This window comes from Neltuma alba, unplaced genomic scaffold (genome assembly GCF_004799145.2).
Source record: "Neltuma alba isolate B1F8T4 unplaced genomic scaffold, ASM479914v2 tig00011065_pilon, whole genome shotgun sequence".
NCBI classification, from domain to species: Eukaryota; Viridiplantae; Streptophyta; class Magnoliopsida; order Fabales; family Fabaceae; genus Neltuma; species Neltuma alba.
Window position 1 is genome coordinate 82075 of NW_021635808.1, and position 26970 is coordinate 109044.

The window sequence follows — 26970 nt, forward strand, 5'->3', positions numbered from 1 at the left end:
TATTATAAATAACCTTTCGGGTTGGAATCGCTTAAGTAAATAAAACTAACGAAATTATGAGAACATAGTATTAAATATTTCTTGTAATTACAATATTTGAAAAATCTTAAAATAAATATTTATCAACAAAAATAAAAATTATTTATTTTCAGGCTATTTATGTTGTAATTTAAAATATTTTATTAGAATATTTTTGAAGCTTTTAGTCATACATACAAAATTTAAACACTATAAAATCACTTGTGTTTTTTACTCCTACAAAATAATTATAAGAGATGAGAGATTACTTGGGAGGGGTAAAATAATTAATTTTTATTTTTAATTAAAGGGGGCCATTTTTGTCATTTGACAACATTTAAAAATTCTAAATTAGGCCTCATAACCTTATTAGGAATTTGTTAAAAATGTATGTCTTAATTTGGGTTTAGGTATTTCAGTCAGATCTTATTGGGATTCTTTCAAAAACTCATGATATAATTAAAAATTGAATTATTGGTTAGTGCTTGCTTCAGTCATTTAAAATCTATAACTTAACAGTATGAAATATTTTAGATTTAACTTTTTACATGAAATACATATTTAATCTAAATATGAAATAAATAAGAACATATAGGTGGAGTTCTATCAAACTATTATAAGGCTGATGATATTACATGGTAATGAACATTGAGTTTTAAAGGAACCACAAAAACATATAGTTAAGCTGATCATCACCACTTCTTCACTGTCTTCCACCTTCATGTGTGTGTGTAAATTTATACAGACACACATATTAAGTATCAACAATGTCGTCTTGAGCGTGAGCCGAAGCAAAAATGAGCTCAGGTTGTTCAGTGCCTGTTCCACAAGTCCCATCGATTGCATTGTTCTTCCCCAACGCCTTCAAAGCCAGATGCGCCGCCTTCTGCCCCGATATCATCATCGCCCCAAATGTTGGACCCTGCAAATTCATTCAACATTCATCATCCAAACATTGTCACCTTGATAATATTGTCTCTCTCTCTCTATATAGATATATAAGCAAGGATGAAGATGATAGCTTACCATTCTTGGGGCTCCATCGATTTCTGCAACTTCCATACCAGTAACGATCATGCCGGGCACAACCTCTCTCGTCAGCCTCACAATCGTATCTTCTGCTTCATTCATGTCAAGGGCTTTCATCCCTGGAACGCTATCGATCATCCCTATGCTCTTCAGCCTCTTCACTCCGGTGGCTCCGAACGGCCCGTCGTGCCCACAAGAGCTCACCACCACCCTCGCCTCCATCACGTTCGGGTCCATGCACGACTGTGTATCGTGGTTCATCGACACCAGCGCCCAGTTCGTCACCACCCCGGCCACTCTGTCTTCCTTCACGATCAAATCCTCCGCCGCCACTGCGTTGAACAGCTTCACGTTGGGCCGGGCTAGAAGCTTGCTCATGATGGTCGACGTGAACACGGCCGCGTGCTTTATCACCACGTAGTCCCCTTGCTCGTCGTAATCAACGCCCAGCTCGTCGAGGAACAGATGGGCCGGTTTGCGGACCACCATGGCGGAGAAGAGCTGCCCGCCGAGCCACGCGCCGCCACCGGGGCTGACGGATTGTTCGAGGATCGCGACACGGATAGATGGGTTCTTGCTGAGCTCGTAGGCGCAGGAGAGGCCGGCGGAGCCAGCACCGATGATGACGACGTCGGTGTCGGCGTAGGTGATCATGTCGGTCATGTACCGGCGGGTCATTTCACGAGAGACGATGGATTCTTTGATGGGTTGGAATTTGAAGGATTGAAGATCGTAAGGCGGTGAGGTCAGGGACATTGAGATGGTGGAGGATGATGTGGTGGATTTGATAGGTGTGAAGCGAAAAGATTGAATGGGTGTGCCGTGGAAGGAGGAGGAAGTGAAGGAGGATTTAGGGTTCGATGAGAGAAAGGAGGTGAGGGTTGCAGAGGCCATGGCTGCCATGAAAGGAAGAAGAAGAAAGAGTCTGCTTATTTGCGTGTGATATAAAAGAGGGAGCTTGGGATCAGTTGTGAGATTGAAGAGTGTAACGGGAGGGTTTTATAACCAGAGCTCAGTGGAATATCTGAACTAAAAATCTTGCTTTTTGAGTCACTAAGATAGAATTTGAACGGTTCAGGAATTTGATTTGAAGTCACAATTGGTATCATTATTTCAGATACTTAATGAGTTAGCATCTGCTTTTTCCCCAGAAACTGCCAAGATCTCCTGGGAGTAGTGGTGGGGAACACTGGCCTAAAAAGAGCAAGATACAAAGAAAAATATGAGGTTGGGAATATGGTGGATGGGAACATGGGGTGAGATATTTATGTCGATAATAATTAATAATCTTTTGAATCGTTAGTTATTAGCATAAAACCACACCTGGCTAAACGAGGTAACTACACACCACACACAGTGGGATCATTTTCAACAATGCGTTGATGCTGATCCAAAACTCCAACTTCCTATCAGACTTCTAATTGGGAGCTCCTAGCTAGGTAGATCCACAAAACTGTAACAAGAATATAATGAAGGTCTATTATTTTGATTCACTGTTCTTTAGGGGGGGAAATATGGAGGAAATGGGTCCACGTTGGGAGGAATTTATTTCTTAATTACTTGATGGTGATCGATTTCTCAATTTGATCAACCTCTCAAGCTTTTGTTAGAGGCTTTCCGTGGTTTTGTGGGTGTGTTGAAATTGAAGAAACAACTTGGGATTTACCGGGCCGCAAATTAAAAGATCTATATTTTTTTTTAATGATACATATATGTATGTATACAACCGGTTTGACACTCTAATAGTGAGAGCCTGCTTAATTGACGACTAATACTTTGTGCCATTGTCACTGAAAAAGGAGAGCAAAACAGAAGAAACTTGTCTCCACTCTGTGCCTGGGATTGCTAGAAGGCTACAGCATGAACATTTCATGGATTCTTACTCTGCTACGATGCATGTGGAAGACCTCCTTTTTTGTCTTATAAATCTTTCAAAGAATCAAATTCAATCTGAAAATTAAACATGCAAGGTGTGTGCTAGGGATTTGCTTGGGTCTGTCACTAGACCGTGCAGACAAAAGAAAGATGAGGATATGGTTTTCAAGACAAGAACAGAGCCCTACCAAAGACGTTAATAAGAAGTGATTACACTGCATTTGATGAAAAAAAAAAAAATTTAGAATCATTCTAAGAGTGACAACTGTGGGATTTGAACCCACGCCCTTTCGGACCAGAGCCTAAATCTGGCGCCTTAGACCACTCGGCCAAATTGTCCTCAGCTGATGTCGAGAATTGAATGTTTGTTAACTCAGCATTTTCCGAGGTAATCTCGATATAATAGATGTGTCATCTAATTGGTCAATCATATCGTTGCCTACATGTATCTTTTGAAACTGACCTGTAATTCCTGAATAACCCTATGCTTATTATTTAAAAAAAACAGAGAAAATAAGAATAAAACTTAAGAAATCACATGTAGAGGTTTTCTGAGTATAGTGTAATAATTGATGTATAACACATTCTTTTATGTATTTAATAATATATATTATAATTTTTTGGGTGAATTCCATCTATTAACCTAAATTTATAGTACTGAAAATTTTCAAACCAAAATATAGTGCAGCATGAGAACTCATTTAAGAGAAATTTTCCCACATTTTGAGAAGCAACGTGATAATGTCTGTGCAGTACAGTGTTTATAGGATTGATGAAAATTTTAGGAATTTATTTAATAAATAGTTCATCTTTATGATAATACATTAATACTAGATTTCACAAGAGAGATGAAATAACGGGTCTTCATTTAGTACTCATTACTGTAATACAATCTAAACTATTCAAAATCTAATATGAATGGTTTAAATTTAAAATTTTTAATATATAATTTTTTCAATTATAAATTTATTTTTTTGAAGATATGTTAGTTATGATATTATATTTATTTTAAATTCTATATCTATTAAAACAAAAAGTTGATTAAAATATATAAAAAATTTAAATTTAATCTAAACCATCTAAAATCAATCTGGATGATTTAAATTGCGATGAGCATTCCATGTTCATCATTATGATGATGAGCATGGAATGTGCTCTCTAAAATAACCATTCTTCTTCCTCCTCCTGAGCCTCCGCCTTCATTTTCAATCCATTGCTCCCCACGTATCAATATATCATTAACATTTTCATTGGATTGCAGCCTGGATTTCCTTGTTTTCCTCACATTCTGATTTCAAATATAGATATGTTCCATTGTATGATCCCCATAATGCCCTTGTCGGCTCTCCATCCACTAAGCATTTTGACGTGAAGGGGAAAGAAAGATAGTGTTGAATACACACACACATATATGATTGAACATTATTAAATCTATGAATGGAAGTAGAGTAAATTAAATTAAACCCTAAAAATCTTTTGTGAGGTTCACAAGGTCTAAACATTCATTTACTGTGGCGGCAAATTACCTACCAGGCAATTAATGAAGCAGGTGAATGTCAACTTCAATCCAAAAACAAAGAAAAGTCAGAAGGCAAAAACATGTGAAATAAAAATTGAAATTCAGATCATTTAATGAACATATCCACTCTCTGTTCTTCTCCATCGTCCCTCTCTTTCTCTGAATCCGATGCTGAACTCATCATCGTCCATGGTTGTCCTCCTCACTCTAGCACTCATGGCTGCTTCTTCTTTCTCATCTGAAGCAGCTAATAAGTCCAAAGCATTCTTCAACGACAACTTCGACATAATGTGGTCCAAAGACCATTTCACCACTTCCGAAGATGGACAGATCTGGTATCTCTCCCTAGACAAAGACACAGGTACACAATCGTCAAACTAGTCTTTCTCATTCTCTGTTAAATACATTTCTGATACATAATTGATGTATTATAGGATGTGGTTTCCAGACAAAGCAAAGATACAGATTTGGTTGGTTCAGCTTGAAGATGAAGCTGGTAGGTGGTGACTCTGCTGGTGTAGTTACAGCATTCTACGTAAGTGTTTGAATTCTGCATCATCTTCAAAATTGAAGAGAAATGAGATCTTGTGAAGCATTTTTCTTTGGATACAGAACATGAGGGTGGATTTGATGTTGCAGATGTGTTCAGAGAATGGAGCAGGACCGGAGAGAGATGAGATCGATTTTGAGTTCTTGGGGAACAGAACAGGGGAGCCATACTTGATTCAGACAAATGTGTATAAAACTGGAACTGGTGGACGTGAGATGAGACACATGCTTTGGTTCGACCCCACTGAAGATTATCACACCTACTCCATCCTCTGGAACTACCACCAGCTCGTGTAAATTCCTCACCTACCACTTCTTTCTTTCACTTACATGTTAAAAATCAAAATTTTTAGTCACACCCATTTGAGTTTTTCATCAAATCATGTTAATTGGAACAGATTCTTCGTGGACAAAGTGGCCATAAGGGTGTGCAAGAGCTACGGCGAAATGAACAATTTCTTCCCAACAGAGAAGCCAATGTACTTATTTTCAAGTATATGGAATGCAGATGAGTGGGCTACAAGAGGAGGACTAGAGAAGACTGATTGGAGACTAGATCCATTTGTGTCATCCTACAAGGACTTCACTATTGAAGCCTGCCAATGGGAAGAACCTTACCCTCCATGTGTGTCCACCACAACTCAGAATTGGTGGGACCAATATGATGCTTGGCATCTCTCTGATGACCAGAAAATAGACCACGGTTGGGTTCTCAGAAACCTCGTCGTTTATGATTATTGCAAAGACTCCCAACGCTACCCAACTTCTCCACAGGAGTGTTCTCTCAGTCCATGGGATTAATAATGAATCGGCGTGTATGCCATTAATCTTGCTTTTTTGTTGAGTCGGTTCGTGTTTAGGACGCAAATGTTTCATAAATACTAAGTGGATGCATAATAAATGGCAAGCATTGATTGCAATGAATGCATTTATCTCTTTTGTTTGTAATAATGGTGAGTTTTTGCTCCTCCAAAGCATAAAAGACAGAAATGGTTTTATGAATTATAATTCCATGTTCATATAGTTTAGCTTTATGAATGAATATACACACCAGATCTTCTGGATGCAGTTAATCACTTTTATGGCTATACAAATACCAAGCTTGTTTTATGATCTCAAGAACAGGGGATTTGTGTGGGAATCGAAGATGGCTTCATCTGCAAAATGGGGTTTCGTTTTTATGGCTCTGGTATGGTGTGGAAGCACAGAAGCAGTAACTAAAGAAGGAAATGACGTACCTTGCGTTGCGTGCAGCCAGGCAATGAGCGCGATGGTGCCATGTTTTGAGTTTTTGGAGGGTGGAGGATCAGAGGAGCCTTCACCTAGATGCTGTCTGGCTGGTATGCAATTGAGGGCCATGTGTAGTACGGCTGAGATAAGGAAGGCTGTGTGTTATTGTTTCAGAGACGCCAAGTTCCAACCTCCGATTCTTGCTCAGAGAGTTCAACAGCTTCGTCAAGCTTGCGTCAAGGACCTTCCAAACATTCCTGCCGATCCCCACGAGGAATGTTCCTAGTAACAGTAAGCCCAGATCTTTTGATCATAGTTTTTATGGGATTTTTTGTGTTATTAGGATTGGATGGTGCTGATGAGACTTGGGTTTGAAAATAGACTTATTTGACATTGTTATTTGCAGGTTTCTGGGATGTTGAGGGGCAACAAATAAGCAGAAGAACTGTAGGACTTAATAGGAAATCATAATTGGCTGTCTTTTGTGGTTTTCTTCCTTCGTATGTTTGATGGCGTCCAATACTAAATCTTTTCAGCTTACTTTAGAATCAAGATTTTAATCAATTTGCATAACAGAGCATTAATTCGAAGATCGTTCACCAAGCAAACCAAATTACTCGCATGCCCTCCAGGGCTTAGTCCCTGGGGAATTAAAATTCAGGTGCTCTCCAGACAATGGTTATGGTTTATACAATAAAAACCAAATTACTTGTTTTTGGAGTCCAGTAGAATTGAATAATATTTATCATTTATTTCTCTAATACTACATCTACTCATTAATATAAAAACCAATTGATTAATTAAAAAATTGTTACAGATAAAAAAAATTTAAAAATTACTTAATTATCTCTTTAAAATACTTATATATATCATTATAATGTATTAGACAATAAATATAATACTTCAAAGTAATTTATTTAACTTTTTTCTCATATGTATTAATTTCTTTTTAAACTGAAAACCTTCTATTAGACTAAATTTATATTGGTGGAAAAAATTAAAATTAAACTAAAGAATAAAATGCAGCTCATCATTTTATTTTAAGTTTTGGGCATTTTGAAAATTAATGTGATACGTGTACAGTGATAATATGTTTGTTAATAAATATGGTACTAAGTAGAACCATTCTATACCGTCTGAGCACCCTCGTTCCTCAACCATGCTACTGTGGGAGACATAAAAATAGATAATCAATCAAAAAGCCCCCAGAATCTCATTGCGAGAAGATGGTGCACTCAAAAGACTCGCCTAGTAGGTTCCACCTTCTTTGATGAGCGCTTTCGAAGCAATAATGAATGCATGACTCGAGAGATAAATACATCCAGCAGCTTCACCCCAACCCTCTCTTCATTCTAGTACTCCCCATCCCATCAGATTGCTACAAGTTTTCCACATTCTTGTATAATAGGATTAGGATTAATTAACACAACGGGAACAGCAATACAGAAGGACTATAGGACTTTGTATTGCGAACAACCATCCAATACAGCACAAACTGTATCACATCTCCCATATGAACTCGATCCAAATATCACACACACAATAGATTACTCGGAAACACAATTATTATAAACCCGCATTAGCGGGAGACTAGTCATTAAGAGTACGAAATTTATACAAACCGCTTAAAAACCATAACATAAATTTATTCAAGGGGCAAACCATGCACCCCGACACTTCAATTTCTCAATGAAAAACACAGACTCAACGCAACAGGAAAGGACCGACAGAGGCAACTCTTCCGCACAATATTCAGTTACCACCACGAAGGCGAAGCACAAGGTGAAGGGTGGACTCCTTCTGAATGTTGTAATCAGCTAGGGTCCTTCCGTCTTCAAGCTGCTTCCCTGCAAAGATAAGCCTCTGCTGGTCTGGTGGAATCCCCTCCTTGTCCTGAATCTTGGCCTTGACATTGTCGATCGTGTCCGAACTCTCCACCTCCAACGTGATAGTCTTGCCAGTCAAGGTCTTCACAAAAATCTGCATGCCTCCTCTGAGGCGAAGGACAAGGTGAAGGGTGGATTCCTTCTGAATGTTGTAGTCTGCAAGTGTACGTCCATCTTCGAGCTGCTTTCCAGCAAAAATCAACCTCTGCTGGTCTGGTGGGATACCCTCCTTGTCTTGAATCTTGGCCTTAACATTATCAATGGTGTCCGAGCTCTCAACCTCAAGAGTAATGGTCTTTCCTGTAAGCGTCTTCACGAAAATCTGCATACCACCACGTAGACGCAAGACAAGGTGGAGGGTTGACTCCTTCTGGATGTTGTAATCAGCCAAGGTTCGACCGTCCTCAAGCTGCTTGCCAGCGAAGATCAGCCTCTGTTGGTCTGGTGGGATACCCTCCTTGTCTTGGATTTTGGCCTTGACGTTGTCGATGGTGTCTGAGCTCTCAACCTCCAAGGTGATGGTCTTCCCCGTGAGGGTCTTAACGAAGATCTGCATGCCACCACGGAGACGGAGGACGAGGTGGAGGGTGGATTCCTTTTGGATGTTGTAATCGGCGAGGGTACGGCCGTCCTCGAGCTGCTTTCCGGCGAAGATCAACCTCTGCTGGTCTGGGGGGATCCCCTCCTTGTCTTGGATCTTGGCCTTAACGTTGTCAATGGTGTCGGAGCTCTCAACCTCCAAGGTGATGGTCTTGCCGGTGAGAGTCTTGACAAAGATCTGCATACCACCACGGAGACGGAGGACAAGGTGGAGGGTGGATTCCTTTTGGATGTTGTAATCGGCGAGGGTGCGACCGTCCTCGAGCTGCTTTCCGGCGAAGATCAACCTCTGCTGGTCTGGGGGGATCCCCTCCTTGTCTTGGATCTTGGCCTTAACGTTGTCAATGGTGTCGGAGCTCTCAACCTCCAAGGTGATGGTCTTGCCGGTGAGAGTCTTGACAAAGATCTGCATACCACCACGGAGACGGAGGACAAGGTGGAGGGTGGATTCCTTTTGGATGTTGTAATCGGCGAGGGTGCGACCGTCCTCGAGCTGCTTTCCGGCGAAGATCAACCTCTGCTGGTCTGGGGGGATCCCCTCCTTGTCTTGGATCTTGGCCTTGACGTTGTCGATGGTGTCGGAGCTCTCAACCTCCAAGGTGATGGTCTTGCCGGTGAGAGTCTTAACAAAGATCTGCATGCCACCACGGAGACGGAGGACGAGGTGGAGGGTGGATTCCTTTTGGATGTTGTAGTCGGCAAGGGTGCGGCCGTCCTCGAGCTGCTTGCCGGCGAAGATCAGCCTCTGCTGGTCTGGGGGAATGCCCTCCTTGTCTTGGATCTTGGCCTTGACATTGTCGATGGTGTCAGAGCTCTCGACCTCGAGAGTAATGGTCTTGCCGGTGAGGGTCTTAACGAAGATTTGCATCTACAGAATTAAAAAACAAAACAGATTAGAACAGTCCTAACAAAAATCAAAAGAGCCTCAAACAAGATTATGAATTGATCAGATTCAAACAAAACAAACTCCGTCAACAAGTTCTTCTGTCTGTTTTTTTTTTTTTTTTGCCCAAACAAAACGGGGAAAACGATAAAGAAAATCCCCTAAAGATGATAGCTTCAGGAACAGATCTGAATGCCGCTTTCAGGCAATAGAATAATTTTAAGTCCAACAATCATGAAGAACTCGAACAAGAAGCCGCCTCATGATCAACTGAGGACTTTGAAAGCGAGACAGTAAACACATATAACCATCCTTTAGATCCGGGCACCTTTTTCACGAATAAAGGACGCGAATCAACCACAGAATAATCGGCAAAACATCGAAACCGCGTTAACGCATTAATCCGCTTACGCCGAAAGTACTCCGCGGCAAATCCGAATCAAACTTGACTCGATTGATTCAAAATATCATATATAAAACGATCTCTCGTATATCAAAAACTAGGTCAACTAATTCAGAAGAAAAGACCAAAACGATCCAGATACACCACAGATTAAACAAACACAAGATAGTCCCAAACAACCGCGGGAACTGAAAATTAAAAAAAAAAAAAAAAGGACCGAACTAAAGAACAACGGAAAAGAGAAGGAAACTCGAAGAATACCTTGAAGGAGTATAGAAGGCTTTCTCAGAGAAGAAACGTAAGAGAAGGAAATTGAAATGCGAAGATAGAAGGGGGCTTGAGCCTGCTTTTATAACAAAAGGAGGTGAACGACTTCGTTACGGCAACGGCGAGCGTGAACATTGGGCCAAATCATATGATAACGCGTGCCAATGACGTGTCACAAGTGGCTGAAGAGGCGGCAACGTTTTCGGAATCTATTCATTGCATTCTCCGCGGGGTTACCGTTGGGACGACGTTATCTTTAAGAGACGGAGACTCTTCTTTATCATGTGGGGCCCACGGGAAATGATATTTTAATAGCAAGCGGGCATTCCTGGGCCCACAGTCCATTATTGGATGGCCCAGTGGTAGTTGCACTTGCAGGTTGCTTCCCCGATTTTTCTGACCAATGAATTTGGGATTAAAAAAATACACGAGGGAATTTAGGAGCCCTAATCCTTAAAAAAGTATATAATAATGGCAGGATTTAATTATATATTAATGATGATGATTTCGTTGTTATCTTTTGGCCATAGATTTCATTATTAGTTTATAAAAATATTATTAAGTTCGTCCACCCACCCCGGATTATTTTTTAGGCCGACTCCTATTAAAGAAATCTTAGATAAAAGACGAAGATACAATTTTTAAAAGCAGAGGAAGGGAGAGAATGATTTCCACTTCTCCTTAATTGAAGAGAGATTTTGTAACTTAATTTTTTTATCCACAAGGAGTATGTTTAGGCCGAAATCCACACAAAAAAATAATTAATAAAAATAAACATGTAAGATTTTGAATTCTTTTATTTGTTATTATGTCACTATTATTTAATGTAAATATGCTAATTAGAAAATAAATATTATGCAGTCACCCACATCCAATTAATCACTAGGACAAAATCCATTGGAATAAATGAGAATAGACCATAGCATATATTGAAAACTTAGAAAGCTATTAATTATGAGGGATTGCATGATAATTTTAAATTAGGTAAATTAATTTGGCAACAAGTGACAAATAAAAAAGACAAAAAAATTGATTGAAATATTATATTTAAGAACAAAACTAAAGCATACATTTGGTCATTTAATTTTATACAACGTTTTAATTTGGTCCATTAACTTAAAAAAAATCTACATTTAGTCCCTTAATCTTAAAATTGTTAGATTTAAATGATATTTTTTGTAATAATTACGGTTATTTTGAATATTAAACTTAATCTATTAGCATTTAAGAATGTTTTATCAAGATTTAAAATCTCAATATCATCATTTTTTATTAACAATTTTAGAGTTAAAGGATTAAAAGTATATTTTTTAAAATTAAGTAACTAAATTGAAACTCGTTATAAAATTAAGAAACTAAATATATATTTTAGCCTAAAAACAGATCTAATTGTGTTAGACAATCCTAACCTATTAATAGAAAAATATCTAAACATATCTTTCTAATTATGATATTGACGTACTTATTCAAATTCACTCCCAATATAATCTAACCAAATCTCTCATTTCATGATGCATTTATAAATATTCACCTTCACTTCCAATTAAATGGGTCCGATTCTAGCGATCATCAAAATCTAACTTAATCTCTCTAATTATGAGCATACTATTTCTGGTAATCGCACATCTAGAAATGATTTGATAAATAATATCTAAACAAAATCAAATCCATTGAAATCACTTACTAGGGGGAAAAAATCATCCAATAAAAATTCACTGTGAGCCAAAGTCACTTGTCATCATCATCCATCTGGTATCAATTTTGTGGATCCCAATCTAAGAGCTGCTTTTTTTGGTCAAAAAAAAAAATCTAAGAGCTGCTTTGATATGAGATTATCCCATAAATTAATTTTTAATGCATTACGTATTCTAAAATATCACACTATGAATTATTTTAAAATATCGAGTGTTACTAAAAAATATTTTGAGTGCTGGATATATTAAAAATTAGTGTAGGATACTAAATTTTATTGAAAAACACTTTATGATTTGAGATGTTAGATATTGGGTAGTAATAAAAAATATTTTAACGTGATAAATAGACTAAAAATATTTTAAAATATGTTATTAAAAAATATTTCAAAATATTGAGTGGTATTAAAAAAAACTTCAAAAATTTTTTAACAGAACAAAGGGTGACGGACGGACCGTTAAATATATGTGCGCGCCATAACTTGGTAATTAGAGTGTTAAATATAATTAAAAAAATAATATCAAAATATTAAATACATTAAGAAAATAACACTAAAATGTTAGGTGTATCGTCAAAAAAAATTGATAATAATAGAAAAAAAATAATAACCTTTTTTGGCGGGATTTTTACCAAAATGCTATGAACAGTGAAATAAAATACTAAAATGCTACAGCGCGGAAAGATATTACCGAAATGCTACACTTGAAATTCATCACCAGGAGATGAATTTATAAACTTCATCTTGCCCAGAACGAGTTCTTCAATAAAGTGGGAAAATTTGCGAATTCATTTGGTAGAGATGAATTTGTAAAGTTCATCTTTGAGTGATGAATTTCAGAAAAAGTACTTTTGTCCTTTTCTCCCCATTTCCATGCGTATGAGCATCCTCTGCCGGTACAAATCTCTCTGAACCACTTTTGTCTAAGTTAAAAAAGCAATTGAACTCTTTGCATGCGTCTGAAGCTGGGAAGAATATTAAGTCATCTCATCTCCCTTGCCCGTGAAGCTACAGTAGTGTCGTGGCTTGCTATACATTTGCATCTCCTCTTACGCCCATGAATGCGTCTGAATCGTCCGAGCTTTACTTATACATTTTGCATCTCCTCTTATGCCAGTAGCCCGTGAATGCGTCTGAGTCCTCCGCATGTTGAGCTTGTGTTCCCACTTCATGTATTCAGACTTCTCTCTTCTCTCTCATCATCCTACTCTCTCGTTTTATTAGTTGCTCCAGCCTCCTCCATTCTTTTGCTGTCTTGTTTCTTTACTCTTACTTGCAAACATTCGACACATACTTTTACTACTGTTGAGGCCTTGAGGGTATGTTATTTCTCTTATGTATTTTTTATTTTGTCATTATAATATTTAATTTGATTTTCTTCTTTTTTTTTTATTTGATAAACTATTATTTTAAATCTCCAGGTGCTAAGTGGTGGGTTGAACAATTTCAAAAATCTATACTCTTAGGTGCCTCTTATTTTGCCGGTAAGAATCCTCTATTATATAGTTTTAAGATCTCAAGATTTTGTTTTGATCTCTATTACCCATTTAGTCTTATTTATAACGTATTTTTAGTATATTTCACACAGATTAAAAAACCGTTGAAATAATTTCACATCCACCATCTCATAATTTGATTATAAAAGTAACACTAATCAAGCACAAAAATGTATATTTTCATCAAGTATTTTTTTTCCAAGTGTCAGATCTGTTATGCATGAAAAGAACTAATGGCATAGGAAAAAAAAGAGAGTAGAAGAGGTGAATAAGAACAGGAATGAGTAGGGGAGAGTGGAAAAGATGAATAGAGAGAGAGAGATAGAAGAAGTGGAACATGCGGGAATAATAGCATAAGAAGAAGACAAAATTGAAGGACATTTAGCATTGGATAAAGGAGTGAAGAAAATGTACCAACTGTACAAATAATTTAATAAGGATAATTATGTATGTTTGTATTAAAAATTATATCAAGTGCTTTATATATAGGATCAAAATTTATACTCTCTCTGTCTTATAAATAAAACTAGAGGAGTATCTTTTAAGTATATGATTTTTTTGGAAATAAATATATAAGAAAAAAATTCATAGCTTTAACTTTTTTCCCCATATTATTCCTTATTTGCTATCAATTTTCATAATTTTTTTTGTTTTACTCGATCTTGATAGGTGGGTATTAAAGTAACTAACAATTAAAAAATTATTAAAATAAATGAAAATTTTAGATATAAAAATAAATCTGAATAATTTTATTCATTTAATTATTTATTGTTTTAAAAAACTGAGGTTAAGAAAAATAATTATAAAAATTTAAAGGGAAAACCATATTGGAGGTACCTATACTTTTTTTTAATTTTCAATTTGGTACCTATGTGTTTTTTGTTCTTAACTAAATCTTTATTTTTCCTCTATTAACATCATTAATCCTTATGTAGAGACTAAAAATATCAATAGAACAAAGTTATAAGAGCTAATGTTGCTAAAAAGATAAAATTAAATGTTTAATTAAAGAGAAAAAAACACATAGGTACCAAATTAAAAATTGAGAGAAAGTATAGGTACCTTCAATATGGTTTTCCCAAATTTAAATTGTATTTAATGAAATCAAGTAAAATATGTTTATTTACATTTAAACATATTTATAATATATATATATATATATGGGTAAAACAATTTATAAAATTAAAAGTAACGAAAGAGATGTTTGAAAAAAAAGAGAAAATTTCAATTGGAATAAAATAAAGACCGATAAAATTTAACTATTCGCTAAGGGTGTTCATGTAGATGAATAATTTCATTTCATTGTATTTAAATATGTAAGATATTTTAGCTTAATAATAAATGATTTTGATTTGTTTTCAATAAATTTTGTTATAAATATTGATAAGAAAAAGATTATAAATTTTTTCAGTACAAATTAGGGAGATAATAAAAAAGATCTATTCAATGGAAGCATGATAAGAAAAAATGTAGGGATTTAGTTAAGGGTACTTTAATATTTTTAAACTTATATTTTAGTATTTGGTCCTTATAAATAATTATAATTTTTAAGATCCTTCTCAATAAATATTATTTTTCTAGGTCCTTCCCCCTAATTTTTTCTTAAAATAATATAATTTTTACCTATTTAGTAAATATTTTGGATACAATAATGAGAATAAAATATAATATAAAGGTAAATTTTTATTAATAAGAAAATAGGTGGCAATATTTTGTTAAATTTTTTCATTAATAAAAATGAATATCATAAAAAATTTAATTTTTAAGCATCTATAATACATAGATTTGATATTACTTTTAAAACTATTAGAAATTTAATTAAAAGGTACGGAATGAATCAAAACAGAATTATAATACATATATAAATATGAATAATTTTTTTAGCACTAGATTTAAACCTATGTGAACTATACATGAGAAACCATGATTTGTGAGTCTTTCTATTTTCAAAGTTTTGTCTTCTCCTAGTTGTACTTAATTAATGATTATAATGCAATATTTAGGAAATAGATAGAAGTGGGAACACAAGCTCAACATGCGGAGGACTCAAACGCATTCATGGGCTACTGGCATAAGAGGAGATGCAAAATGTATAAGTAAAGCTCGGACGATTCAGTCGCATTCATGGGTGTAAGAGATGCAAAATTTATAGTAAGCCACAATGCTACTGTAGCTTCACGGGCAAGGGAGATGAGATGACTTAATATTCTTCCTAGCTTCAGACGCATGCAAAGAGTTCAATTGCTTTTTTGACTTAGACAAAAGTGGTTATGAGAGATTCGTACGGGAAGAAGATGCTCATATGCATGGAAATGGGGAGAAAAGGACAAAAGTACTTTTTTCTGAAGTTCATCACTCAAAGATGAACTTTACAAATTCATCTCTACCAGATGAATTTGCAAATTTACCCACTTTATTGAAGAACTTGTTTTGGGCAAGATAAAGTTTATAAATTCATTTTCTGGTGATAAATTTCAAGTGTAGCATTTCAGTAATATCTTTCCATGCTGTAGCATTTTGGTATTTTGTTTCACTGTTCATAGCATTTTGGTAAAAATCCCCTTTTTTGGCCAAAAAAATAATCATAACACCCAGACACCGACTCCATGTCCTGTATCTCCCGACGGTGACCCAGGACCACCCAGCCGTGTCCACCGTCCAAACGTATTGATAAGATGGAGAAGAACCAGCGGACAGTGAACCAAGGAAAAATTATAATCAAATGTGAAAAAAGAAAAATAATTATTACAAAAATTTAATAACAAGTTGAACAGTTTTTAATAACAAGTTTTAAAATAAAAAATGATAATTTTTAAAACTCGTTTTGTTTTATTTTTTTAACATTTCATTGTAATTCTCTTATGAATCAATAATCATTTCAAACTTAATGATCAAATCTACCACAGCCGTCCAATTGACATCATTACCACACACTGGACGGTAGTAAACATTCATGGGTAAATTAGGGTGAGGTGGGAAATCTTTTTCTCCTCTTTTCTTCTTTTTTTTGGTTTTTTTTCTTGGCGCACCGTTATCTCCGCAGCTTCTAGCCCTACACTGAGCGTGTGGATGGGAACAAGTCATAATAATAAATCTATTTGGTAGGTTCTGCTTCGTGCACGCATCGTTTTAAAATAAGTATTACAATATGGTATTTAATATAAAAACTGATTTTAAATATAATATCTTAATTTATTTTATCTATTATGTTTATTTATTTTTTAAAGTAATTTTTATAGTGATTGTGCATGTTAAAAAATCTTTATAAAAAAATAATTTTAATATATATAATTAATAAGGATATAAAATGCTAATCATAATGCCCGAGCTGGAATTTTTTTTTTGTTTCTGTTGCTATTGGCCCTTGTATTGTTCTTTTTGGGACTGTGTTTCTTACTTTCTTTTTGGAATGAAATTTCTTGTTGAAAAGAAAAAGAAAAGTAATCTAAAAAAACACATCATATCTATTACAAACGACTGATATAATAAATTTTCTTAAATATATGTAAAAAAATTATTTAACTCTTATATTAAACATAAGATGATAATAAATATAATAATAATGCAAGAATGATTTAAGCTTAAAATATCTATATACATAGAATCAATCAGCCTTCTCCCCCCTCCCCCCGGTTTTTTTCCTTCTCGTTTTTGAATTAAATACAGAAAATGAAAACGTCACCGGCCGTCTGAAAGCCCAGAAAAATTCCCAGCAGACGACAAAAAAAAAATAATGCGCCTCCAAATACTGGGACACAAAGAAAAAGTAAATTCATCTGGGTGTTTTAATTATTTAAATACCTTGTAGCTCTAGAAAAATTACATTTGGATAAACATTAAATAGTACTACTTCCGATCCTAATTATAACACCCAGTTGACTAATTTAAGGAGATTAAGGAAATAAGTTAAGTTAGTTATTTGTAATAAATAGGTGTTGTCTTTACTAAAATATCCTTACTAATCAACTATATTGGGTAGGATTACAATTATTAAAAGGACTATCTTGGAAAAATATGCATAAATATGAGAGGCAAAGTGGATTGAGGTCTTATATTTAGGATCAAAATAAAAATCAAACAGGGTCTTATATTAAAGACTGTAGGTAGTATTTGAGTTGAATAAAAGTGACTTCGAAGCAGAAAAAATGTTCTTTTAATCATAACTCGTACTTATCACTAATTTAAACTCATAATATCACGTTTAATAAATTTCTTTAAAACATGTTTAGGGTGTGTTTGTTGTGAAGGAAATAGAGGGAAAAGAAGGGGAGAAAAAATTTCAATAAACTCATTTTAAAAAAATTGAGAAGCGGAGTTAACCTTTTTTATTAATTTTAATTACTTTTTTATCTTATATTTTCTTTTTAGTAAAAAATTGAAGTCATTAAAATTTTTCCTCTTTTCCCTTTCTCTCCATTTTCCTCGTACCAAATAGAGCTCAGTATCATTTGAGTTATAAATTAAAGCCCTGATGAGTAAAATTGATTTCAATATCGTGATAATTTTTTATGGGGAAAAGATCATGATAATTTTACTTAGAGAGAGAGAGAGAGAGAGAGTCTATGCTTTAGGCATGATATGTATGTAAAATATTGCTAACTCAACAAACTTTTCATGCGACGAGGAAGATATGTTAAATATAAAAAAAAAAACCAATGAATTTTCGTAACTTGATGGTTATACTACCTTGGTCTATTTTCCCTTTTTTTCAATAACTTAATTAAATTCCTGGTCATTCAATAAACGTAGTTAAATTAATTAAAAAACAATAACTCGAACAGAATCGAGAAACTCAAACAACGGATGGGGGGAAAAAATGGCCGGATAATCTCGTATCTTATTTGGTTCGGAAGAACTTCTCACCAATGTGTCTGGGTGGTGTAGTTGGTTATCACGCTAGTCTCACACACTAGAGGTCCCCGGTTCGAACCCGGGCTCAGACAAGGGTCCATGTCATTTTTATTTTTTATTTTTTTAATTTTTGGGTTGACACTTTGGTGCTTCTCGAACATGCTTGAACCAGCCTGCCCCGTGGGGTTTTGTTATCTCAGGCTTTGCTCATCTTTACTGAAGCTGGGCTGACTAAGTTTTAGTCAACGTTGGTGGCTTGTTTCATATGCCTTTTTCGAAAAACAAATGAAAAAAGATACCATCATTAATCAACTGACAAACTGTCACTGTCACTTAATATATGCCTCTACATGTTTCCAATGGCCAAGTTTCCAGCATAATTCTAGACCATTTATGATGCCCTCAATTTGATTAATTAAAACAGGTGTAAGTGGGCTAATTACATGATTAATTAGATAACAAAACCTCAAGCTTCTAATAGAGTTTTTATAATGAAAGCTTGGTTATGATGATTCTTGTCTTTGAGCAATCAAGGCTTTATGACCATGAATCCATGGAATAACAAAACCACCAAGTTCCCAATCAGTTTTGTAAAAACTGAACTATGATTTCAGAAGTCATTTTACGGTATATGAAGTAAATATATAAAAAAGTTTATCTCGATTTGTAAAAAAATATTTTTTACAAACACTTTTCATGCTATCTAAAGAAAAATAATGGACATTCTTTGAGCAATCGAAGTTTAGGACAGTTTTCCTTCCATTAATTTTCTGGCCCAACGCCTTGCAGAAAGGTGGCAATGCAAAGATTCGTAACTAATCATTTTGCCCATTAGTAGTTTTTCCAAAAAGAGTGAGGTGATTTTTCCATAAGAGAGCGTTGGCCCATACCCATATTTCTGAGCCGCGGTCCAAAAACCATGTGATGGCGATGAGCTAAACGCAAATTATGGTTATTTCAGTTGTTGATTTACCCATAGACATTCACATTTATTTTGTTACATATATTTTTTTATATAATTTAACTAAATAGATTGGATGGCTTATTTTAGTGTGCTAAGGGGTCATAGGCACAAAACCCCCCTAGCCACCTTATTTATATAAAAAAAAAAAATTGACCAAAGGAGCTCAGTGACTAGCCACCAATGGCTAAAGGTCTGGCGGGTTGGAGCTCTAGCCGGCCGGCTAGCCATCGGAGTTCTGGCAAGGTTCATCTTTTTGGGAAAAAAAGCATAATGTAAGGGTATAATTATATTTTCACCTATGACATTTAATTTTATTTTGGCCAAAAGTGTTGAAATGAAGTTTCAGAATCTTATGAGGCCGTTGAAAATTAAATCTTTTTAGAGGAGGCCAACGAAAATTTTCCATTTTTATTTTACTTTGGCGTACTGTAGTTTGACCAAAATGTTCACCATTAATTTTAATCAATGGTTTGCGAAGTGCCATGTAATGTCAGTCTGTTATTAAATTCACCACAACTTGTTTCGTAATTAAAAATCAAATTAAAGTACCTAATAGAATGCAACACACACACCATAGATAAATTATAATAGGGATAAAATGCTTAAATATCTAAAAAACATTCACAGAGGAGCGCCCAACAATTGAAGTTTTGTTGCTCTTATATGCCTTAAGAATTTATTTTTGTAGTATTTCTGTCATGAACCGTTATTTGTTATTAAATTTGATCATAAAAACACCAATTAAACCGTTAATTAGTGTTTTTAATGATCAAATTTAATCATGATAGAAATGCTGTGAAAATAAATTTCAAGACATAGAGGGGGGAAAAAACAATTATAGGAGCTGGATACTCTTTTAAGGATATTTTCGGAATATTTAAACACCTTATCTTATTATAATTTAACCACTTACTTTGAACAAATTTGAACAGGTATATAATTTTCTTTCTATTCGAGCCCCCTCTTGTTTCAATATGCCCAAAACATGACGCTTTTCCAACAAAAATTTAGAACATTAGTTTAGATGGAGGTGCCCACCCTACGTAATAGTGTAAGCTGGCAAAATAGTAGCACTTGTGCTGGAGATCAAAACATGTGTCTGTAAGTGCGACTTTTTATAAATTTTTATTAAACATATTCATATAAACAACACAGCTACTAGTAAAAGTATTGAATAAGGAGAATTATCATGATCCAATCCAAAAATTTAATTATCAAGAAATCCTAATAATAAGTAATCAGCATAAACCTATTATCATTTCCTATCCTAAAATTTGTATTTGCATTCTTTAGTTGGCAATGAATTTTAGAGCAATCAAATTCCTTCCTTAAAACCTAATTGTAAATATTCTTTGTATTAAATATTGATATACTCATTCCATAAGATTATTCTACTGTCCTTTTAGAAATTTAAATTAAGTCAATTGTTATAATGTGAAAAACTACTTTCGATTCTCAATATAAGAGATAAATAAACAATTTAGGAATGTTAAAAAAAATAATTAAATTCGTTATTTATAATAGTATATGTTGAATTTACTAAACTACTATATTTAATCATGTTTATTAGAACTCTTCCTTCGTGAGTATCTCTAAAATTAATAGGACATTTTGAGAGGGAAAATTATAAATTTAAGAGATAAAATAAATCGAAGATTTTATATTTAATACTAAATCAAATCCCAGGCAAATTTTTATATTAAGGAGGAAGGTAGTACTATTGTACTCCTCCGATCCTTATTATAAGACTCTATTTGACTTTTTATTTGGTCATAATTATAAGACCCCAATCCATTTTGTCTCTTATATTTATGCATTTTTTTCCAAGATAATCCTTCTAATAATGATAGTTTTAGCCAATATACTTAATTAGCAAGGATATTTTAGGAATGACAACATTTATTTATTATAAATAACCAACTTAACTTACTTCCTTAATCTCCTCAAATAAGTCAATTGGGTCTTATAATTAGGACCGGAGGAGTATTAGATTTGAAACGCAGTAAGGTATAGGAAGAAATCCAAAACAAAACTGCGGGTTTCAATCACAGAACACAGCTTTACATTGGAAATGTATATGAAAAATTAATTAACCTAAATCCTTGAAAACCTAGTCTACTCCGAAAGGGTTCCAAACACAGTAACACTCGATGTCTAGAGAAAGCACTCATGGACTTAGCTGCACCATTTTTAGCAGAAAGTAATGGAAGCTTTAAACCGCGCATGCATTTTTGCCTATTGTCTACGCAATATATCACTTTTTACACTATATATATATATATATATATATATATATATATATATATATATATAGCTCTCTCATGATTCTGGTTCTTCTTTTCCCACATGAATGGCACTTACACTATATTTTCATTATAACTTCATTTGGTTTAAAACCTCCATATATCAGCAAAGCGTTCTATACAAAGACAATGATTTACAGAGGCCATGGAAGGTAAGGTCCAACTTATAGGAGAGACCTACAACAAACATCTATATATAAATATATGAGTGACATTCTAATCATCCTCCACTATAAGCCTTCCCATCCATTTCTTGCACAAAAATCAATATCTTTAAAGTAATTCTCTTCCATGCCATGTTTTTCCATTCATGATATTCAATAAAGATTCTTTTCCTTTTTTTTCTTGGAGTTAAAGTGGCAGACACTAATCGCTTAAGGTTATAAATGGGATCAAACCTATGAACCCCCAATTACAAAAAGAGCTTACATGTCATTAAGCTATAAGACCATTGGCATAATCTTTTCCTATTTTTAATGATATATTCCTCCGGTCCTTAATATAGGACCCAATTATTGAGTTGGTTTTAGTCCTAAATATAAGACTCATTTCTCATATTTATCAATTTTTTCTAAATTACCCCTATGGATACTCCCTCAACTATAATCAAGTAGAAGAGGAAGATGTGGTATTAAGAAAGATGATTATGGTATTTTAAGAAAAACGTGTCACATTTCTTATAATTAACTAATTTACCTAACTTCCTTAATCTAATCAAATTAGTTAAATAGGTCTTATATTAAGGACCGGAGTAGTATATTAGATGAGGAGATGAGGCGGAATTTAACTCAGCATGTTGCTTTAAATTGTAAGTTCAAACTTCCTCATTTCAGAGAATTTTTCAAGACCCATGGTTTAACTTCATTTAATTATTTTTGATGTCACAAAAGAACTTGTTGTTGACTTTTGAAATTACAATTTGATTGTATATATATAATAATTAGATCAGAAAAATTAATCAGCGTTGATCATAGTGAAAATTAAAGGGCTTTTACAATATAAAAATACAAATAACTAGATCAGAAAAAGAGAAAATATTAGACAAGCATGTAAAAAAGTTAAATAATGGATCTTGATAACAGCTTTAACACGTCCCTACTCAAAATATCAAAATAATTACAAGAATGTTAGCAATAACCCAACCGTTGTAAGTTGGAATATAAGAAGCAGCACTCAAGTTGAAGAAGCTCCATAGCATAATTAAGCAAATAATCTCAGTCATAGCTCACCATGAAGGTTAAGTATATCAGCAAAATTGATCCGATGCTTGACCTATTAATTCCAGAAATTAAGTTAAACACGCAGAATAATTAACATTAATAACTACTCAATTGATTAATTAATTATTAATTATTGATCACGGGTATTGAAACTTACAAAGTGGCAAAGAAAAGAAGAACCTTCTTGGGATCAAGGCCCCAGTTGGAAGAGCGTTTGAAACTGTTTCTGCGATCCATGCTTTTGCTTTTGGCTTCACCCATCATGGCGGTGGCCGTCATTACCGTAATCTGATGATGAAACCGTGGGCTGCCGTAATTATTGGCCGACCCCACCACCGGAGCCACCATCTTTTCCGGCGTGCCGGCCACATTACAACACCCTATACCACAAACATGTACAAGCCGATATATATCAATAAACTATTCCAAACTGTCGCCAAACTAATTCATTTATGCTCGTGGATGATCATATTCCAATGTCAGACAGCTAAACTGTTCTGTATAATGACACATTCAAATGGTAGGTTCCTTCCTTAAGTTCAAGTGTCTGGGTTCTCTATTTTTCAACCCCAAACTAACTAACTTCAACCACCTGCCTCTCACCTGGCCCTGGCCTTATAGGTTTCCTTCCTTCTCCTAGCTACCTTCCATTTTACTCTTGACTTTCAAATAATAACATTAACAACAATAATATACTCCTTCTCATCAATAATACAAAGGCAACTAAACTAATTTAAGTAGATTAAAAAATTCAATTATATTTGTTAATTATAATAAATGTGACCTGATCTCTTTAAAATATCTGCATGTAACATTAGACTATATATCTATATATAAATTAAAAAAATTAGTCCCAAAAAAATAATGGGATAAATTGCTTAAATCTCCTGAAAGTATTTATGAAGGAATGTCGGACATTTATGATTTTTTTTTACTCTTATTAGTTTTAAAAATCTTATTTCCTAGTATTTTTATTTTAAACCATTATCCCTGTTAAGTTTGACCACTAAAGATACCAGTTAAACTACATAATTTAATAGTCAACTTAATAGCGGAGAACTGCCAGAGTATTTATGTTAAAAAAAATAAACTTTTAAGACAAATAAGAGCAAGAAAAACCTATAGGTCTTGAATGCGCCTTCGTGATACTTTAATTATATTTAAGCACCTTATCTCAAAAATAATAAATATAAGACACGGAATAAATTTAAAACTTCAATTAGCTTCTATGAGTATGCATAAGCAAAATCGAACCTTTGGGTGAGGAAGAGCATGCAGAAGGGACAGCATCCCAATCAAGAAGCGCAGCAGCTGGGACATTAACCTTCTTGTCGCTCCACCCTTTCCTCGAAACACTCCTCTGCAACTGATTTCATTGTAAATAACCCAAATTTATTCTGAATTACAATGATTACCACAAATATATTATTATACTTGAAATATGATACTATGAATAATTAAGTAGGCCCAGTTCCTAATGGAATACTCCACATCAATTCATTCATGCTCTGAAATCTCTATGTGCAGTATGTGTTTAATAAATGCCATTGAAGTGACGCTGAAGCTTCAAGTTTGCAGTAATAAATGCTACTAATAATAGAACTGACGAGGTTTGCCTCACTGTAACACAACAGAATTCTGTTTGAACATCTGTCAAAAACAAAAATAATCACAGAACTTTGGCTTCTGAGAAATCAAGAGGAAGAACTCACTGTGATTCTGGGATTTGAATTACTATCTTTGTTGGTGTTGGCAGAAGAAAATGCTTCCATATCTATCACGAAGCTGTCGCTGTCTAAAATCGATATTTTTGGTTCTGATTCATCAAATGGTTCAGATCCAGAATTCATGTTCTGGAAAACAAATCAAAGGAAAGATTGGATGAGAAGAGTGGAAGAAGAAGAAGGATAAGAAGAAGAAGAAGAAGACGAAGCTAAACCACCCAGAATAAGAAAGAATAAAAATAACAAACCCAGAAATGGAATTCTTACCAATACTGGAATTCCAGCCATTTAGAAAGGAGATGAGTCTTTGGAGGGTTTAGTGCCAATGTCGTTGCGTACCGAATGGGGCAGAGACTACCCACCACCTGATTAGACCCCACCCGAAAGGTCAAAGCTTTGTGAAAATTCAGGCAAAAAAAGCAAGACAGAAATTAACATAGGAATAAACAAACACTAGAATCAAAGTGGAACATGGAATATAAAACTGAAAATGGGCTTACAGAGGATAATCTCTCTGCTTCGTCTGCTTCGTTGCTCTCTCAGAGTCTTCAAATCAGAAGAAACAAAGAGAGGAGAGGGAAATATGGAAGGTAGGCAAAGAGAGGGCAAAGCATCATCATGTGAGGTTCACAAAGAAACAAAAAGATCTGCGGCACAAGGTTGGAAGTTTCAGATGCTGATGATGGCTTTCCCTTTTATATGATTTTTTTATATATGTTTTCAGCCCTGTGCTCAAGAAAATCCAGCTATTATATTGACCTTAACCATCCCTTCTCTCTCTCTCTCGATAAGATACCCATATATTCGGCAAAAATATATACCCATATATCGTAGGAAGTTTGAAGCTTATGTAATAATTAAGCAATAATCTCCTTAATCTTGATATAAAATGTAATTAACTAATTTGAATAGATTAAAGATGTTAGTTGAATTAGCTAACATAACCATCTTTCTTAATTCTTTCTCTCCATTTTCTACTTGATTACTGTTGGGAGAATATCAATAAGATTAATTGAAAAAAAATTGATAAACATATGAAATATGTTTTATATATATAGGACCAACAGCAATTTCTCAATTAGATCTCATGTTAAGAACAGGAAGATTACCTGCTATATTTAGTGTAAAAATTAGATAATATATTTGAGAATATTAAAAAAAATTAGTTATATTGGTTATTTATTACTAATATGGGTTAGTATGTCTAAACTATTCTCTTTAATCATGTACAATAGAATAATATCCTTTGATGAGAATCTCCTATAACTAACATAGATATTTTGGAAAAGAAAGAAAGAAAGAAAGATAGTAAATTAAGATCTTATATTTAGAATCAAATTTAGTCATCAACTAATTTTTATAATATTAAGAACCATAGGTAGTATTATTGTTTGGCTCTTCATATTTCTTTTGACTCGTGCTGTGTGGATATAATTTTTTATTTTTAAGAAATTTACAATATACTCTCTTAAATTTTTATATTTCTACGAAAATAGCTCGCTCGTTATTGATTTGCTATTTATTGATTTATATATATAACCTTAAATAAAGCTTAAGGATTCCTTTTTATTAATAATATATTATGCTCCGTTAATGAAGTAACGAAATAACTCAAAATGATAAGTTATCTTCATAAAAACGTTTGGCAGAATTATTTGTAAAGTTTTTTTTTCTTTGCCATAATATTTGTTAAGTTTTTAAAATTAATGAGAATCTCCTAAAAATTATAGTTTTATCTAATTTAGAGGTGTTTGGATAGAAACCAAATTATGATTTTTATCTTGATTTGGATGAAAATATTTTAAAATGCTTTTAGGATATTACAAAGGGAAAATATCAAATAAATAATTTTAAAATATGAACATCCCATATCAGTGACTCCAGTTCCACTTATCCCAAATCAGTATCCAGATATCAAATTGGGATTTTTGAATGTTGTTGAATTACTATAGTGTCCTCTCTGATTCTTCCTTCTATTCTCTCTTTTCATCGCCCGCTCTATTTCTCTCTCCCACAAGCATCCCATGCCACTGCTACTGGTAATGGACCAAAAGTCCAAGTATCACAATAATGGATGGGGAATCCACCTGGCTTTCTACCATCCGAAATAGAGGAGGGACTCTATTAATTCATTTTAACAATTTTTATAATTGGAAAAAGTGTTTATCAGCTGCAAGATTGTGATGGTGAGTAAATAATGGGATGCAGTGAATTGTTATACAGCATTGTAAACAAGCAAAAGTTGTAAATAGCTTTGAAGGAATGGTCTCATTCATTTATTTTTTCTAGATGAAACAAGGGATCCCTAGGTCATATTGGACTCGAGACTAATTCCTTTCAGGTTTAGAGCGGTTAAAGAATATTCCTTCAAACAAATACGCTTTTTGAGATTCAAACTTGTGCTCTCTTCCTTACAAGGGTGAGGCCGTTACCACCTCAACCAACAACTTGTTGGTATTTTAA

General features: G+C 34.2%; 5 protein-coding genes and 2 non-coding genes across 7 annotated transcripts; 3 read left to right on the forward strand and 4 right to left on the reverse strand.

Annotated features, from left to right (window-relative positions):
- Nucleotides 1-515: 515 nt before the first annotated feature.
- Nucleotides 516-1991, reverse strand: LOC114761015 (thiamine thiazole synthase 2, chloroplastic). Its single transcript, XM_028950327.1, has 2 exons — nt 1045-1991; nt 516-940 (listed from the first exon to the last, which is right to left on the reverse strand). Exons 1-2 carry the CDS (start codon nt 1948-1950, stop codon nt 773-775), a joined length of 1074 nt encoding a protein of 357 aa, XP_028806160.1. The 5' UTR covers nt 1951-1991; the 3' UTR covers nt 516-772.
- A 1190-nt stretch (nt 1992-3181) lies between these two features.
- On the reverse strand, nt 3182-3261 carry TRNAL-UAG (transfer RNA leucine (anticodon UAG)). The gene has a single exon. It is a non-coding gene; the product is annotated as a tRNA-Leu (tRNA).
- A 1202-nt stretch (nt 3262-4463) lies between these two features.
- LOC114761017 (probable xyloglucan endotransglucosylase/hydrolase protein 8) lies at nt 4464-5979 on the forward strand. Its single transcript, XM_028950329.1, has 4 exons — nt 4464-4802; nt 4876-4976; nt 5081-5283; nt 5389-5979. The coding sequence occupies exons 1-4, from the start codon at nt 4610-4612 to the stop codon at nt 5789-5791; spliced, it is 900 nt and encodes a 299-aa protein (XP_028806162.1). The 5' UTR covers nt 4464-4609; the 3' UTR covers nt 5792-5979.
- Nucleotides 5980-6137: 158 nt separating this feature from the next.
- On the forward strand, nt 6138-6691 carry LOC114760992 (non-specific lipid-transfer protein A-like). The gene is made up of 2 exons (XM_028950306.1): nt 6138-6498; nt 6627-6691. Exons 1-2 carry the CDS (start codon nt 6138-6140, stop codon nt 6689-6691), a joined length of 426 nt encoding a protein of 141 aa, XP_028806139.1.
- A 998-nt stretch (nt 6692-7689) lies between these two features.
- Nucleotides 7690-10277, reverse strand: LOC114761014 (polyubiquitin-like). The gene is made up of 2 exons (XM_028950326.1): nt 10254-10277; nt 7690-9574 (listed from the first exon to the last, which is right to left on the reverse strand). Exon 2 carries the CDS (start codon nt 9572-9574, stop codon nt 7973-7975), a length of 1602 nt encoding a protein of 533 aa, XP_028806159.1. The 5' UTR covers nt 10254-10277; the 3' UTR covers nt 7690-7972.
- Nucleotides 10278-18314: 8037 nt separating this feature from the next.
- TRNAV-CAC (transfer RNA valine (anticodon CAC)) lies at nt 18315-18388 on the forward strand. Its single transcript has one exon. It is a non-coding gene; the product is annotated as a tRNA-Val (tRNA).
- Nucleotides 18389-22630: 4242 nt separating this feature from the next.
- On the reverse strand, nt 22631-25091 carry LOC114761019 (uncharacterized). Its single transcript, XM_028950331.1, has 6 exons — nt 25008-25091; nt 24775-24872; nt 24496-24636; nt 24038-24149; nt 22941-23163; nt 22631-22835 (listed from the first exon to the last, which is right to left on the reverse strand). The coding sequence occupies exons 2-6, from the start codon at nt 24793-24795 to the stop codon at nt 22778-22780; spliced, it is 555 nt and encodes a 184-aa protein (XP_028806164.1). The 5' UTR covers nt 24796-24872; nt 25008-25091; the 3' UTR covers nt 22631-22777.
- Between the last annotated feature and the right edge of the window lie 1879 nt (nt 25092-26970).